At 41.8% G+C, this 16,917-nt stretch overlaps 1 protein-coding gene and 2 pseudogenes across 1 annotated transcript; 2 read left to right on the top strand and 1 right to left on the bottom strand.

Moving 5' to 3' along the window:
* Positions 1–3,758: 3,758 nt before the first annotated feature.
* On the top strand, positions 3,759–5,178 carry LOC113912216 (annotated as a pseudogene).
* A 6,361-nt stretch (positions 5,179–11,539) lies between these two features.
* Positions 11,540–12,487, top strand: LOC113923746 (olfactory receptor 6C75-like). Its single transcript, XM_027596823.1, has one exon. It carries the CDS (start codon positions 11,543–11,545, stop codon positions 12,485–12,487), a length of 945 nt encoding a protein of 314 aa, XP_027452624.1. The 5' UTR covers positions 11,540–11,542.
* Positions 12,488–15,859: 3,372 nt separating this feature from the next.
* Positions 15,860–16,615, bottom strand: LOC113923745 (annotated as a pseudogene).
* Positions 16,616–16,917: the final 302 nt, after the last annotated feature.

Genomic DNA, 16,917 nt, shown 5'->3' with positions numbered 1-16,917 from the left:
AAGACAGAAAAAAAATCACCTCAAAAAAAAAACAAAAAAAAACAAGAGGCAGTACCGACTGCCAGGGATCTAATCAATACAGACATTAGTAAGATGTCGGAAATACAGTTCAGAATGACAATTTTAAAGATACTAGTTGGGCTTGAAAAAAGCATGGAGAATATTAGAGAAACCCTTTCTGGAGAAATAAAAGAACTAAAATCTAACCAAGTCGAGATCAAAAAGGCTATTGATGAGGTGCAATAAAAAACGGAGGCTCTAACTGCTAGGATAAATGAGGCAGAAGAGAGAATTAGTGATATAGAAGACCAAATGATGGAAAATAAAGAAGCTGAGAAAAAGAGAGATAAACAACTACTGGATCACGAGGGCAGAATTTGAGAGATAAGTGATACCATAAGATGAAACAATATTAGAATAATTGGGATCCCAGAAGAAGAAAGAGAGAGAGGGGGGCAGAAGGTATACTGGAGCAACTTATAGCAGAGAACGTCCCTAATTTGGGGAAAGAAACAGGCATCAAAATCCAGGAGGCACAAAGAACCCCCCTCAAATTCAATAAAAATAGGCCAACACCCCAACATCTAATATAAAACTTAAAAGTCTCAGAGACAAAGAGAAAATCCTGAAAGCAGCTCAGGACAAGAGATCTGTAACCTACAATGGTAGAAACATTAGATTGGCAACAGACCTATCCACAGAGACCTAGCAGGCCAGAAAAGACGGGCATGATATCTTCAGAGCACTAAATGAGAAAAATATGACAGCCAAAAATATTATATCCAGCTAGGCTGTCTTTGAAAATAGGAGGAGAAATAAAAACCTTCCAGGACAAACAAAAACTAAAGGAATTTGCAAACACGAAACCAGCCCTATAAGAAATATTGAAAGGGCTCCTCTAAGCAAAGAGAGAACCTAAAAGTAACATAGACCAGAAAGGAACACAGACAATATACAGTAACAGTCACCTTACAGGCAATACAATGGCACTAAATTCATATCTTTCAATAGTTACCCTGAATGTAAATGGGCTAAATGCCCCAATCAAAAGACACAGGCTATCAGATTGGATAAAAAAAAAAAAAAAAAAAACAAGACCCATCAATATGCTGTCTGCAAGACACTCATTTTAGACCCAAAGACACATCCAGATTGAAAGTGAGGGGGTGGAAAACCATTTACCATGCTCATGGACACCAAAAGAAAGCTGGGGTGGCAATCCTTCTATCAGACAAATTAGATTTTAAAACAAAGACTGTAATAAGAGATGAAGAAGGACACTATATCCTACTTAAAGGGTCTCTCCAACAAGAAGACCTAACAATTGTAAATATCTATGCCCCTAACATGGGAGCAGCCAATTATATAAGGTAATTAATAACAAAAGCAAAGAAACACATCAGCAACAATACAATAATAGTAGGGGCCTTTAATAACCCCTCACTGAAATGGACAGATCATCTAAGCCAAAGACCAACAAGGAAATAATGACTTTAAATGACACACTTGACCAAATGGACTTCACAGATCTATTCAGAACATTCCATCCCAAAGCAACAGAATACACATTATTCTCTAGTGACCATGGAACATTCTCCAGAACAGATCATATCCTAGGTCACCAATCAGGTCTCAACTGGTACCAAAAGATTGGGATCATGCAAAGCAATCCTTATCAAAATACCATCAACTTTTTTCAAAGAAATGGAACAAATAATCCTAAAACTTGTATGGAACCAGAAAAGACCCCGAATAGCCAGAGGAATGTTGAAAAAGCAAAGCAAAGCTGGTGACAACACAATTCCGGACTTCCAGCTCTATTACAAAGCTGTTATCATCAAGACATTATGGCACTGGCACAAAAACAGAGACATAGATCAATGGAACAGAATAGAGAGCCCAGAAATGGACCCTCAACTCTATGGTCAACTAATCTTCGACAAAGCAGGAAAGAATGTCCAATGGAAAAAAGACAGCCTCTTCAACAAATGGTGTTGGGAAAATTGGACAGCCACATGCAGAAGAATGAAACTGGACCATTTCCTTACACCACACACAAAAACAGACTCAAAATGGTTGAAAGACCTCAGTGTGAGACAGCAGTCCATCAACATCCTAAAGGAGAACACAGGCAGCAACCTCTTCGACCTCAGCTGCAGAAACTTCTTCCTAGAAACATCGCCAAAGGCAAGGGAAGAAAAGGCAGAAATGAACTATTGGGACTTCATCAAGATAAAAAGCTTTTGCACAGCAAAAGAAACAGTCCACAAAACCAAAAGACAACCGACAGAATGGGAGAAAATATTTGCAAATGACATATCAGATAAAGGGCTAGTATCCAAAATCTATAAAGAACATATCAAACTCAACACCCAAAGAACAAATGATCCAATCAAGAAACAGGCAGAAGACATGAACAGACATTTTTCCAAAGAAGACATCCAAATGGCCAACAGACACATGGAAAAGTGCTCAACATCACTCGGCATCAGGGAAATCCAAATCAAACCCTCAATGAGATACCACCTCACACCAGTCAGAATGGCTAAAATTAACAAGTCACGAAATGACAGATGTTGGTGGGGATGCGGAGAAAGGGGAACCCTCCTACACTGTTGGTGGGAATGCAAGCTGGTGCAGCCACTCTGGAACACAGTATGAATGTTCCTCAAAAAGTTGAAAATACAGCTACCTTACAACCCGGCAATTTCACTACTGGGTATTTACCCCAAAGATACAAATGTAGGGTCTGAAGGGTACGTGCACCTCAATGTTTATAGCAACAATGTCCACAATAGCCAAATTATGGAAAGAGCCAAGATGTCCATCGACAGATGAATGGATAAAGAAGATGTGGTATATCTATATATACAATGGGATATTAGGCAGCCATCAAAAGGAATGAAATCTTGCCATTGCAACGACGTGGATGGAACTGGAGGGTATTATGCTGAGCGAAATAAGTCAATCAGAGAAAGACGTGTATCATATGATCTCACTGATATGAGAAATTCTTAATCTCAGGAAACAAACTGAGGATTGCTGGAGTGGTGGGGGGTGGGAGGGATGGGTGGCTCGCTGATAGACATTGGGGAGGGTATGTGCTATGGTGAGCGCTGTGAATTGTGTAAACTGTTGAATCACAGACCTGTACCTCTGAAACAAATAATACATTGTATGTTAAAAAAAAAAAAAAAGAAGAAGATAGTAGGAAGGGTAAAATGAAGGGGTGGAAATTGGAGGGGGAGATGAACCATGTGAGACTATGGACTCTGAGAAACAAACTGAAGGTTCTAGAGTGGAGGGGGGTGGGGGGATGTGCTAGCCTGGTGATGGGTATTAAAAAGGGCACATATTGAATGGAGCACTGGGTGTTATACGCCCACAATGAATCATGGAACGCTACATCAAAAACTAATGATGTAATGTATGGTGATTAACATGACATAATAAAAAAATTTTTTTAAAGATTTTATTTATTTATTTGACACAGAGAGACAGCAAGAGAGGGAACACAAGCAGGGGGAGTGGGAGAGGGAGAAGAAGGCTTCCCGCGGATCAGGGAGCCCGATGCAGGGCTGGGGCTCGATTCCAGGACCCCGGGATCATGACCTGAGCCGAAGGCAGACGCTCAATGACTGAGTCACCCAGGTGCCCCAAAATATTGTAATTCAAAAAAAAAAAGTACACTCTTTTTTACTCGGGACGGTAGAGGCCTTGTAGCATCGCCGTTACTCTGAGGAGAGAACAGTCGGTAGAGGGGTGCAAAAATGCAGAGCAATAAAACCTTTAACTTGGAGAAACAAAACCATACTCCAAGGAAGCATCATCAGTATCACCACCAGCAGCACCACCAGCAGCAACAGCAGCAGCCACCACCGCCACCGATACCTGCAAATGGGCAATAAGCCAGCAGCCAAAGTGAAGTCTTGACTATTGACCTGAAGAATTTTAGGAAACCAGGAGAGAAGACCTTTACCCAACATAGCCGGCTCTTTGTGGGCAATCTTCCTCCTGACATCACTGAGGAGGAGATGAGGAAACTATTTGAGAAATATGGGAAGGCAGGTGAAGTCTTCATTCATAAGGATAAGGGCTTTGGCCTCATCCACTTGGAAACACGAACCCTAGTGGAGATTGCCAAAGTAGACCTGGACAACATGCCTCCGTGGAAAGCAGCTGCTTGTGTGCTTTGCCTGCCATAGTGCATCCCTTACAGTCTGAAACCTTCCTCAATATATTTCTAATGAACTGATGGAGGAAGCCTTTTCGGTGTTTGGCCAGGTGGAAAGGGCTGCTGTAGTGATCGTGGATGATCGAGGAAGGCCCTCAGGAAAAGGCATTGTTGAATTCTCAGGGAAGCCAGCTGCTCGGAAAGCTCTGGACAGGTGCAGTGAAGGCTCCTTCCTGCTATCCACATTTCCTCGGCCTGTGACTGTGGAGCCCATGGACCAGTTGGATGATGAAGAGGGACTTTCAGAGAAGCTGGTCATAAAGAACCAGCAATTTCACAAGGAGCAAGAGCAGCCACCCAGATTTGTACAGCCTGGCTCCTTTGAGTATGAGTATGCCATGCACTGGAAGGCACTCATTGAGATGGAGAAGCAGCAGCAGGACCAAGTGGACTGCAACATCAAGGAAGCTCATGAGAAGCTGGAGATGGAGATGGGCCACTTGCCATGAGCACCAGGTCATGCTAATGAGACAGGATTTGATGAGGCGTCAAGAAGAACTTCGGAGGATGGAAGAGCTGCACAACCAAGAAGTGTAAAAACGAAAGCAACTGGAGCTCAGGCAGGGGAGGAACGCAGGCGCTGTGAGGAAGAGATGTGGCAGCAACAGGAAGAAATGATGGGGCGACAGCAGGAAGGATTCAAGGGAACATTCCCTGATGCGAGAGAACAGGAGTTACGGATGGGCCAGATGGCTATGGGAGGTGCTATGGGCATCAACAACAGAGGTGCCATGCCCCCTGCTCCAGGGCCAGCAGGTGCACCAGCTCCTCCAGGACCTGCCACTATGATGCCAGATGGAACCTTGGGATTGACCCCAACAACTGAATGCTTTGGCCAAGCTGCTACAATGGAAGGAATTGGGGCAATTGGTGGAACCCCTCCTGCATTCAACCGTGCAGCTCCTGGAGCTGAATTTGCTCCAAACAAACGTCGCCAATACTAATAAAAACTTCAATGTCTAGTTTCCCAAAAACCCTTAAAAGAAGGACCCTTTTTGGACTAGCCAGAATTCTGCCCTGGAAAAGTGTTAGGGATTCCTCCCAATAGTTAGGTCTTCCTTGCCTGTAGTACTCTGAGGGAGTTTGCTGGAGGCTGAGGGCAAGGGAGGGGCGATATTTAACAAATCAGTTCTGTGTGGTATATCATTTAACTAATTGATTTTGTATGGTGCATTCCTGAAGTCTCATGTGATTGTTGAGGGCCAAGGTGGGGGGGACGATAGCAAAATAGATCCAGTTAGAGCCCCCATTAATCTTGATCATTCCATTCTTTGTCCATCCTGTTCTATTTGGTTTCTCATTATACCCTCCAAACCTCAGAGACACTGCCACATACACCACAAAAACAAGCATCCCCCAATGACCTTAGCCCCATTGTTCCATTCACTCGCGGGTGGGAATTCAGGCAAATGTCCACAGAGGTCACAGAAAACATACATACGGTTCTGTTATATCCCATATATTACCCCTTCATGTCCTAAGGAAGACATTTTCTCTTAGAGATTTTCATTTCAGTGTATCTTTAAAAATAAATCTTGTGTTAAGTTGTCTCCATATTTTTTCTTGGGTTAGGACAACCCAGGAACGGCCCTTTTGTGTCCATAATGTTGCTGTTCACAGCTTTTCTTGACAGGCCTCGTACAACCTTGGGAACAGCGTTGCTGTGTGCTGAAGGTCGGACGGTAGCTCTGAGCCTTGCCTCTCGTAGGTAGTTATGCTGTGCATTTTTTTTATTGGTGTACCATGTTTGATTTGTCCCTGATATCTTTGGAGTTTTTCTGAGAAATGGAGCAGTAATACAGCATCAACTTATTAAAATATGTTTTAAGCCTTTAAAAAAAAAAGTACAATGACATATCCCCTCACACCTGTCAGAATGGCTAAAGTCAACAACATAAGAAGTGACAGATGTTGGTGAGGATGTGGAGAAAGGGGAACCCTCCTGCACTGTTCCTGGCAATGCAAGCTGGTGTAGCTGCTCTAGAAAACAATATGGAGGTTCCTCAAAATTTTTAAAAGTAGAACTACCCTATGATCCAGCAATTGCACTAATAGGTATTTACCAAAAGAATACAAAAGTACTAATTCAAAGGGATACGTGTAGCTTTATATACAATATCCAAATTAAGGAAAGAGTTCAAGTGTAATCTTCGAATGAATATATAAAGAAGAAGTGTTATGTGTGTGTGTGTGTGTGTGTGTGTATATCTATATATATGGAATACTACTCAGCCATAAAAAAGAAAGAAATCTTGCCATTTGCACAAACATGGATGAAGCTAGAAAATATTACGCAAAGTGAAATAAGTCAGCCAGAGAAAGACAAATACCATATTATTTCACTCAAAGGAGCATAGGGGAATAAAAGAGAGAGAGAGAGGCAAACCAAGAAACAAATTCTTAACTCTAGAGAACAAACTGATGGTTACCAGAGGAGAGGTGGGTGGGGTTATGGGGTAAATAGTGGATATGGATTAAGGAGTGCAGTTGTTGTGATTAGCTCTGGGGGTTGTATGTAAGTCTTTAATCACTATATTGTACACCTGGAACTAATATGACACTATATGTTAACTAACTGGAATTTAACTACAAACTTAAAACAAAAAAACAAAAAACTGGAGTATCCAGAACCTTACGAAGTACTTTCACTTCTGAGACTTACAGATGGCTGTTTCTTCTTCTTTCTATCCCACCCCCATAATTCAGCTTACATAATCGTTATGTATATAGTAGGAGGTTCATTAAAAAGGAAAAGATTTCTTTTTTCCATACATAAAAAAAATGGCAACAAAAAAATCTGGATAAGATAAATTACCCTATGCCTTCACTTCTCCTCCTGGACCCAAACTGGAAGCTACTAACACTACTATGCTTTTCCTCATATGGATGGATGGGTAATAGGTGTGATATTAATGAACCCTCCAGATCAGAATTGATGTGTTCCGGGTCCCTGTTGCCATTGTTGCCTTACTTTAATGGAAATTCCATCAGGGACAGTGGCTCTCAGAGTATTATTAGTGTTCCTACAGCTCCACCCTCACCCTGGGGTTCGGCCTAATGACTGCTTCACTCCATCCTGATGCCCACTTCCTGCTCAAATTATCATCCCGTAAGCCCCCCCCCCACAATATCATAGAAGAGGTGATTTACCTTTCCTCAGGCCTTAATTTAGCCTTCTTCTTTGGGGATATAATACTAGAAATTGGAACCTTCCTAGGAATAGACCATATTAACCAGATACACTATAAACCAAAATATTATTATCTAAATCCTGAATATAGGTGTAGCCTATTTTTCAAGAGTGGCTGAGGGCCAGAATGGCTAACATAATAATATTCTGAAGAGAATCCATGGCTGATATTTGCTTTATTGCTTCATGTTTTGATAATTACAAATACAACCTTAAGAACTATCCCTTTCCTTACTCTAACACTCAAAGCACAAGGAATGCTCGAAATGTTCTTGATAAATGAGATCTCAAGGTATCCTTTAAAAACATAAAGAAATAGTGTGTATTGGAGAGCCACAAAGGCACTAACCAGAAAAGAGAAACTAGACCAAGGACAATTTGAAACATTTCTTAGTATCAGTTCACCACCCCTTATGCTAGATACAATATAGAGTTAGTTCAGCCCATTTCTTTGAGTGTCCACTTTGTAAAACTTTCCATCAAACCCAGACCCTTTTCTCCCACATTCCCACCATCAGGTTGGTGTTGGGACTCGCTCAGGTCTGAGAGGTATTTCTGCACCATGAAGGTGGCACGGAATAAAATTAAAACCCCATAGAAATGAGCCTTTATCTTAGCATTAAAGTGTATAGTCTCACATCACTCTAGCTTCTGTAACTCTTCTCCCATTATTCTTTATTTTCCCGTACTTCCAGCTAAGAAAATAACAATGAGGTCCAAGTTTGCCATGAACTGAGAATAGAGTGTGTAGATGGACAGATGTTGTAAAAATGATTTTGTATACTTGTGGGAAGGTGGGACCCATATGAATACTCATGAAAGTCTCTATAATATTTGCCTTGACCTTGTAAGATCAATAATGATGAGGGCATATTCAGGCAGAACAAATTTCCAGCTACCATATACCCCAGGATTGCTGGCAAGTATAAGAGTTTAGTCCTCTTATCAGGCTCTGGATGGGAAACCAGAGGCCATGGAAAAATGGATCACTCCTGCCCCTGATCTCTCAGAAGTTAGCTGGAGATATCCAGGAGAAGCACCTTTCCAACACAGTGGTTGCTATGGATACAGCTTCTCCACCCTCAGGCTCACATCTCTTCCTCTTCTGCATCTAAAAAGATCTGGGGATAAACATCCCAGAAACTTTTTGAGAGGGGTCTGACAGATTGCAGATGTTACAGAAACCACCTACCATGCCATGCCCCCTTCTTCCCTAAAGAGGAAAAAATGTGTGCGTTTGTTTTTCAAAAAGATTGGGGAGCACCATGAAAATATTCTTCAGATGAAAATATGCAATGAAAAGAATAATATTGATGGAAGCATGACAAATGTGTGAATAAAAAGGTGGACTTCAGCAGTATCTTTCCAAAAGCCTCCTGAAAGCCAGGGTGTGATCCAGCTGTTTCTCACCATAAAATCTGTTCTTTTACAACTATGCTCTGGCCTCAGTGCATACATCACATGTACAAAGTTGTAGTCTGGACTTTTACCTAAAATCAGTAGCAATATTCAACTTGGGATTTTAAAAACCCTTGGGAAATTGTCATATAATTTCCTTGAAAAATCTTGGCAGAGAACAGTGTGGACATCTGGGAGTCAGCATCACCACACACAAGGGAAGATAAATTTAAAGGTTGCATCAGTAATTCTTGTTCTCAACAGTAACCAATTAGCTGCCCCTAAGACACCAGCCGTGACTTTACTTTCTGCTCTGTTTCTTCAGCATCTAATAAGGTTTGGGGGCCTATACTCTCTGCTCACTGGTTGGGTCAATCCTGCTTGGTGATCAAACAGTCTTGTGGTAAAAATATCACAGAACCTCAGACTTGCATGTCAGCATCTCTTCATTGTTGATGCAATAAAACAAGGATGCTTCTCCACATGGAAAGGTGAGCATATAATGGAGCAGGTGTGCCCATGACGTGGAGAACTGCAGCAGAAGGATCCTTGTCTCCACAGCAACCAGGGCTAAACCCATAAAAAGCTGTCTGCTCCCGCAAGACTGTTGAATCACAGATCTGTACCTCTGAAACAAATAATGCAATATATTTTAAGAAAAAAAAAAAAGAAGATAGCAGGAGGGGAAGAATGAAGGGGGGGAAATCGGAGGGGGAGACAAACCATGAGAGACGATGGAGTCTGAAAAACAAACTGAGGGTTCTGGGGTGGGGTGGGAGGATGGGTTAGCCTGGTGATGGGTATTGGGGAGGGCACATTCCGGATGGAGAACTGGGTGTCATGCACAAATAATGAATCATGGAACACTACATCAAAAACTAATGATGTAATGTATGGTGATTAACATAACATAAAAAAGCTGTCTGCTCCCATTAACTGACAGCAATATTGCATGTTAGGTGGGCTTCTACCAGTGGGGAAGGCAGAACCAGATCTTTCATGAGAATGCTAAGTAGTCTGGGATTCCAGCACTAGCTCAGTATTTGGGGCAGTGAAATGTGGTTGTTTTGGTCCCTCTGCTCCTTTCTGGGGTTTCAGTGGTCTGAGGTGCCATGTAGCCTTGTTTTGCTATGGAAACAGGGCATTATCAGCCAGAACACTGGCAGTATGGGATGCATATTCACCCCACTCCAGGACAACAGGCTGTGACAAATGAATTTCCTTCTCCTCTCCTTTCCCCTCAGCCCAGAGCAGGTTCTTGATTTCTTTGAAGACAATAGCTGCAAAGGAAGGAAGCCCTGCCTCCCATATGGTGACTCTTCTATGTATGCCTGGCCTCAGGGATCCTGGTGACTTGGTGGACTTACTGGAGTCAACAGGGACAGAAGGAGAGGCTCCTTCAGACTGTGCCACTCAGGGGTGAGCAGTTCAGTTCCATGAGCAGCCCTTCAAAATTCCAGGCCCATGGTGCATTAGTGAGAATCACACATTCCACACTGCCGACCTTTAGCTTAGTATTGAGATGCTAGAGCCAAAAACCATCCTGAGAGAAGTTACTGACTGAGAGGACTGAAGAGAGAAGAATGTTCACTGACCTTTGATCTAAGAGTGAGTATGTGAGTGCCAGGTGCCCAGCATATCCTCATTAGGTGGGTTAATCCCATGAACTACTATCACACCCACTTCTGTCACAGGTGGGCATGAACCATGGGACGATGGGTGGTAAATCCTAGATTTACAACTTACCTCATGTTGTTGAGCAGCCCCCAATGTCTCTGGTCTCCAGTCTTTTCTATAAAATGCTTGTGTTAAAGTAGAGCCTAAGCCCCATGTCATTCCATAGGTCTGTAACACATAAGTGATATTACCTAAGGATAGAACTAAGTAAGATAAATAAAGCTTATCTTTCACTTAAGGTTGAGAGGTCATCAAGAATAGATTTGTTCCTGTTTTAAAATATTTTGTCACTGCATTTGGACATAGCAGTTACTTCAAATTTGGGCATTCTGGCTAAAGTCCCAGCTATGTGACTTAAGCTCTCTAGAACTCTGTAAGCCTTAGTTTCTGCTCTTAAAAGAAGGGGCTCGTGGTTAATATGGTAAGTAATAGAAATACTGAATTTCTGTGATGAACATGGAAAAAGCATAAGTTCTCAACAGATGATGATGGACCATAGAATGTGTTGCATATTTTAAAAGGGATAGTCAAAGGGAATATTACTAATATTATTGTTATGTTTACTTACAAATTAATGTTATAAAAATAAAATGTTGTATAACTAAAAAAATGTCAATAACTCTGCATACTTAAACTCTATTTAAGCATAATACTAATGATCATAATATTACACTTAGAATTTGAGGAACACATAAGAAGCATTGGCATCATATACCAAGTGAGTTACATGATTTATCTTAATTAAGTCTCATAAGAACATGAACAGGTAGATCCTATCATCTTCATTCTACAGAGGGTGAAAGTGAAATTCACAGAAGTTAACTACCTTGCCAAATATTACTGATCTCTCAGAAGTTAGAAATCAGTATTGTGTATTGAACTCCGGGCCTTCTGATTCAAGAACCAACTGTAAACCACTTTATTATCTGCCTCTCCACCTTCTCTGATAGTCAAATAACTTAATCATGCTCCTCTAAAACCTTTGTGTTTCCTGATGTCTTCATTGTAGGTTAAGTACCCCAGTGACACTGCAGTGGAAAGACATGTCCATGGAAATGGGGAATGTTACAACTGTCCACGAATTCACTTTGGAGGGGTTTCCTGCCATCCAGCATCTGGGAAAGGTCCTCTTCCTGGTGCACCTGCTGGCGTACCTGGCATCCATTGCAGGCAATGCTGTCATAATCACCATCACCTCTGCAGACCCCCGGCTCCACACACCTATGTACTTTTTCCTCAGCATTTTCTCTTTCTTTGAGTGTTGCTTTACAAGTACTGTTATTCCTAAGTTGCTGGTCATCTTTCTTTTAGGCAGGCAAACTATTTCCTTTCCTGCCTGTTTCATACAAGCCTTTGTCTTTGTATTTCTGGGAGCAGCAGGTTTCCTCCTCATAGCAGTGATGTCTCTGGATCGGTATCTGGCCATTTGCAAGCCTCTGCATTACCCGACCATCATGAACCTGAAGACTTGCTTCCTCTTGGTCACTGCCTGCTTCGCTTTGGCCTTCCCTCTCATCACTGGTCTGGTAGTAAAGGTTTCCCAGTTACCCTTCTGTGGTCCCCATGTCATCCCCCACTTCTTCTGTGACATCGGCCCCCTGATTCATCTCTCCTGTTCTGACACCAGGTCTTTTGAAATGTTGACTTTTGTCCTCGCTTTGGTTATCCTTTTGACATCCCTTGTCATAACCACCATTGCCTACAGCAACATAGTAGTCACCATCATGCGACTCCCTTCAGCCAAGGAGCAACAGAAAGCTTTCTCCACCTGTTCATCTCACCTCATAGTCCTCTCTCTGATGTATGGCAGCTGTGTGTTTATATACATGAAACCAAAGCAAAGGAACAGGCTGGACTCCAACAGGGAGGCTGCCCTTGTGAACACGGTGGTGACCCCGCTGCTCAACCCTGTCATCTACACTCTGCGGAACAAGCAGGTCCACCGGGCTCTGAGGGAGACAATGCACAGAATGAAAATATCAAGATAAAAAAAAAAAAAAAAAAACACATGGCCTTGGAGTGGAAGGTTTCAGAGAACCATTTGTCTTCATTCTGGCCAATGTAGCAGTCCACAGAGTTGTAGTGCAGGGTCTCTGGCAGATCTCACTTGACCTTGCACATCCTTAGCAAAATGGAAATCTGTTTTTGCAAGGCTACATTATACCTTGATGTGCACACTATCTTCTCCCTAAATATTCCACATTTGATGACAATTAATTAATTGCAATATCCTTTACTGAATTTTTTCTTCCCTCTGATATAAAGATATGCTTGAAATTTCCTAAATTCCTAATTTATACACTTTTTATTTCACTTCTTTCTAGGCATAATCATGGCACAATGGACTGATGACTAACCAAAAGGCATCTAGATAATTAAAACAATAGAAGGTTGTTTATTACTTTCTGGTTATGAAGGAAATTATAGGAATACTACCAATGTTTCGGTCCATATTCCCTCCATGCCTAGCCCAAGGAAATAATGGTCATAGTACCCTTCACCTTAGATTATATATGGTTTGCATCAGATGTGCTATTCTTGGTCCTTAGCTTAGCTACATATGTATGTGTCAATCCCATGCTGGAGGGAAACAGAATTGTTCTCAGGCTTAGGTCATTCTCTAAAGAGAGGGAATGACCACACCATCCCATGGCTGACCAGCTCCTATTTCCTAAATTATTTATTTTAGCTCCAGCCCCTCAGACACATTATGCATATTTATGATTGGTTCCTATGCTAAAGCTGTTACCACAGATACATGTGTATATCAGTGGAAGGGAGCACTTATTGCTTCTTACTTCTTGTTCATACTTCTATAATTTCTTCCAAAATTCAAGTCATTTATTTATCTACTTCACATTACTAATGAAAATAAATTACTTAAACATTTTTCCTCATTGAATTGTGTTGTCAACTATAAGGTTATCTTCTGATTGATAATCTATTTTAAAACCAATATTTCCATTATCTCAATCCTTAAAACTTGTGTACTTTTTCCAACTATTTGACAGCTAGAATGTATCTATTTGTTCTTCAAAAGAAACATTTCTAAAATGATTAAGACAATTTTTTATTTTGTTTCTCTTTAGCCAAACCCTGAGGTTAGATAATAATCACATATATGTTATGAAACACACAGTACACCATGAATAGATCCTACTTGGCCTGCATGGTCCTATTACAAAGTTCAGAATTCATCTGATAGACAATGAGGAAATATCAAACATGTCCTAAAAAAATCACAGATGATTAGCTGCATACATTGTATAAAAACGAGTTTGGAAGGGGCGGAGCAAGATGGCGGAGGAGTAGGAGACCTAAATTTCATCTGGTCCCAGGAATGCAGCTGGATAAGGATCAAACCATTCTGAACACCTACGAACTCAACAGGAAATCGAAGAAAAGAACAGCAGCAACTCTCTGAACAGAAAAGCGACCACTTTCTGGAAGGTAGGATGTGCGGAGAAGTGAATCCCAGGCAATATTCGGGAGGATAGACGGCGGGGGAGGGGGCCTCCGTCGGCCGCTTCTGGCAAGTGATAGAGCCGCGAAGCACAAAATTGGAACTTTTAGAAATCGGCTCCGCTGAGGGACGTCTCTCCAGTGGCTAAGCGGGGGGTGGAACCCTCACGGGACAGTGTGGTCTCAGGACCCTCGGGGTCACAGAAAGACCAGGGGTGCCTGAGTGTGGCAGACCTCCTGGGTATCAGAGCGGGGGAACCGGCTGCAGAGACGGAGCCGAGGCGCGGGCTCTCAGCTTGGGGTTGCCATAAACTGTGATTGGCCAAACAGTCGGGTGACTGCTCCTCCAGCAGGGACCCCACAAGCGGCAGAACCAGGGAGACTCCCCTTCCTCCCCCAGGAGGAGTGGCATGGGAGCGCACCGCAGGGATCCTCTGGGTTTGGAGACTCCACACGGGGTCTGGTGCCAGAGATAGAAACACTCGGTCACAGGCCGGGTGAGCACGGAGTGCGGCCAGAGACCGGGGAGACGGGAGTGACTGACTGCTTTTCTCTGGGGGTGCACTGAGGAGCGGGGCCCCAAGTTCTCGGCTCCTCTGGGGTAGAGATTGGGAGGCCGCCATTTTCATTCTCATCCTCCAAAGCCGAGCGGAAAGCTTCAGGGAACAAAAGCTCCCGAGAGCAAACCCAAGCAGATTACTTAGCCCGGACTGGCAAGGGCGGGGCAATTCCGCCTCCGGCAAAGACATTTGGGAACCATGGCAACAGGCCCCTCCCCCAGAAGATCAGCAGGAACAGCCAGCCAAGACCAAGTTTACCGATCAATGAGAACGGGAGAACTCCAGCACTAGGGGAATACTGCACATAGAATTCATGGCTTTCCCCCCGATTCTTTAGTCTTTCAAAGTTAATTTGTTTAATTTTCTTTTTCTTTTCTTTTTTTTTGAATTTTTCTTTTTCCCTTTCTCAACCAACATCTTATCAATCCCTTTTTAAAAAAATCTTTTTTATTTTTCATTTTTGAGTCATAATCTATCCTTTGATAGTAGTTAACCTTATTTTTGGTATATATAAAGTTGTTTTCTCTTTAAAATTTTGGGATACAGTTTCTTCTAACAAACCAAAATATACCCTAAATCTCTAGTGTATGGCTTTGTTCTAGTCTCCTGCCTGATCACTTTCTCTCCCTTTTTCTTTTTTTAAATTCCTCTTCGTTCTTTTTTCAACCAACTTCTTATCAATTCCTTTTATAAAATCTTCTATAATTTTCATCTTTACAGTCATATTCCATCCCTTCATCATATTTACCCTTGTTTTGTACATACATGTTTTTCTTTCTTTAAAATTTTGGGAAGCACTTGCTTCTAACAGACCAAAATATGCCCAAAATCTAGTGTGTGGCGTTGATCTATGCACCACCCTGATCATATTTGATCATATTCTGTTTTTGGGGTTTTTTTTATCTTTTTGTTTTTCTTTCTTTCTTTCTTTCCCCCCGGTTTTAGGTTTCTTCTGATTTGTTTAGTGTATATTTTTCTGGGGTCGTTGTTACCCTGTTAGCACTTTATTCTCTCATTCATCTATTCTCCTCTGGACAAAATGACAAGACAGAAAAAATCACCTCAAAAAAAAAAAAGAACAAGAGGCAGTACCAGCTGCCAGGAACCTAATCAATACAGATATTAGTAAGATGTTGGAACTAGAGTTCAGAATGACGATTTTTTTTTCACCATCCTGAACTTTATTAAAGAAAAAGCACTGATGGTAAATCTCGAGAACATAGTCAATTTTTTAGGATTCTTCCCTTGAAAATGTGACATTTGACTTCCAAACACATGCCAGAGTGTACATGGTTCCCAATTGTACTAAGTAGGTGACAAGCTGAAATCCTAAAATGTTCATCTTCCAACTTTCCCCAGTCTGTGGTCTGTCTTTAGATCAACAATAATCGCCTGCACAGCTACTATGGCTTCATTAATTTTTGTCTGTAGTTCTCGGAGCTATTCTGTATGCAGCAATCACAGAATTTGAGCAGCTTCATTAAGAACTGCATCTCCTGTGTCAAAACCAAGAATATGTTTTTCTAAAGGAACAGGCAAGCCCTCTTTCGTTTGATTTGCTCTAGCAACTACATCCTGGGTCAGGGGCTCCTGGACCAAAATGCGAATTGCCTTAAGCATTATCAGATAATCATCATGACACTGAATCTGAAGAAGGTTAGCCAAAGCCATTACACCACCCTAAAAATCAGGATTATTTACATCCAAGTTGATCAATGGCTCTGCATTTTTAGCTGCATTGTCAGCATTTTTTGTACTATCGGGTACCAAGTCCTTGTATTTTTCAGCGTTATCTCCATATTCAAGTCTAACAGCTAAACCAAGAAGCCAGGCAATTGCTTCTTGTTGATCTTGAATCTTGAAAGGACAGTTAACATCTTTGAGATACTGTGAAGAAAAAAAATATCTCTTCAAAGAACTTGGGCCAGTCACTGCTGTGGATGTTTCTTAAATTAACCTCTGTCTTCAATCTTGTACTGTCTGACTTTCTGGTCCTCAAGCCAAACAATGAAGTTTTTTAAATTCTGTTTCATCTTTGCAGTTGAAGCCAGGCAGGTAGTGGTAGTCAAGGGCCATCAGCTTGCATCAGAACATGGTCCCCGCATCTCGCTCTGGTCCCCCGGGCTTCAGCTGGGAGAGGAGAGGCGAGGAGAAGCAGGGGGCGCAGGCACCTGCGATGCGGCAAAAGGGCCAAGAATGATGATTTTAAAGATACTAAATGGGCTTGAAAAAAGCATGGAAGATATTAGAGAAACCCTTTCTGGAGAAATAAAAGAACTAAAATCTAACCAACTCGAAATCAAAAAGGCTATTAATGAGGTGCAATAAAAAATGGAGGCTCTAACTGCTAGGATAAATGAGGCAGAAGAGAGAATTAGTGATATGGAAGACAAAAT

The sequence above is a fragment of the Zalophus californianus genome, chromosome 15 (genome assembly GCF_009762305.2).
Source record: "Zalophus californianus isolate mZalCal1 chromosome 15, mZalCal1.pri.v2, whole genome shotgun sequence".
In the NCBI taxonomy this organism is placed as follows: Eukaryota; Metazoa; Chordata; class Mammalia; order Carnivora; family Otariidae; genus Zalophus; species Zalophus californianus.
Note: the sequence above shows the minus strand (reverse complement) of the source record. Positions and strands in the feature narration are given on the sequence as shown.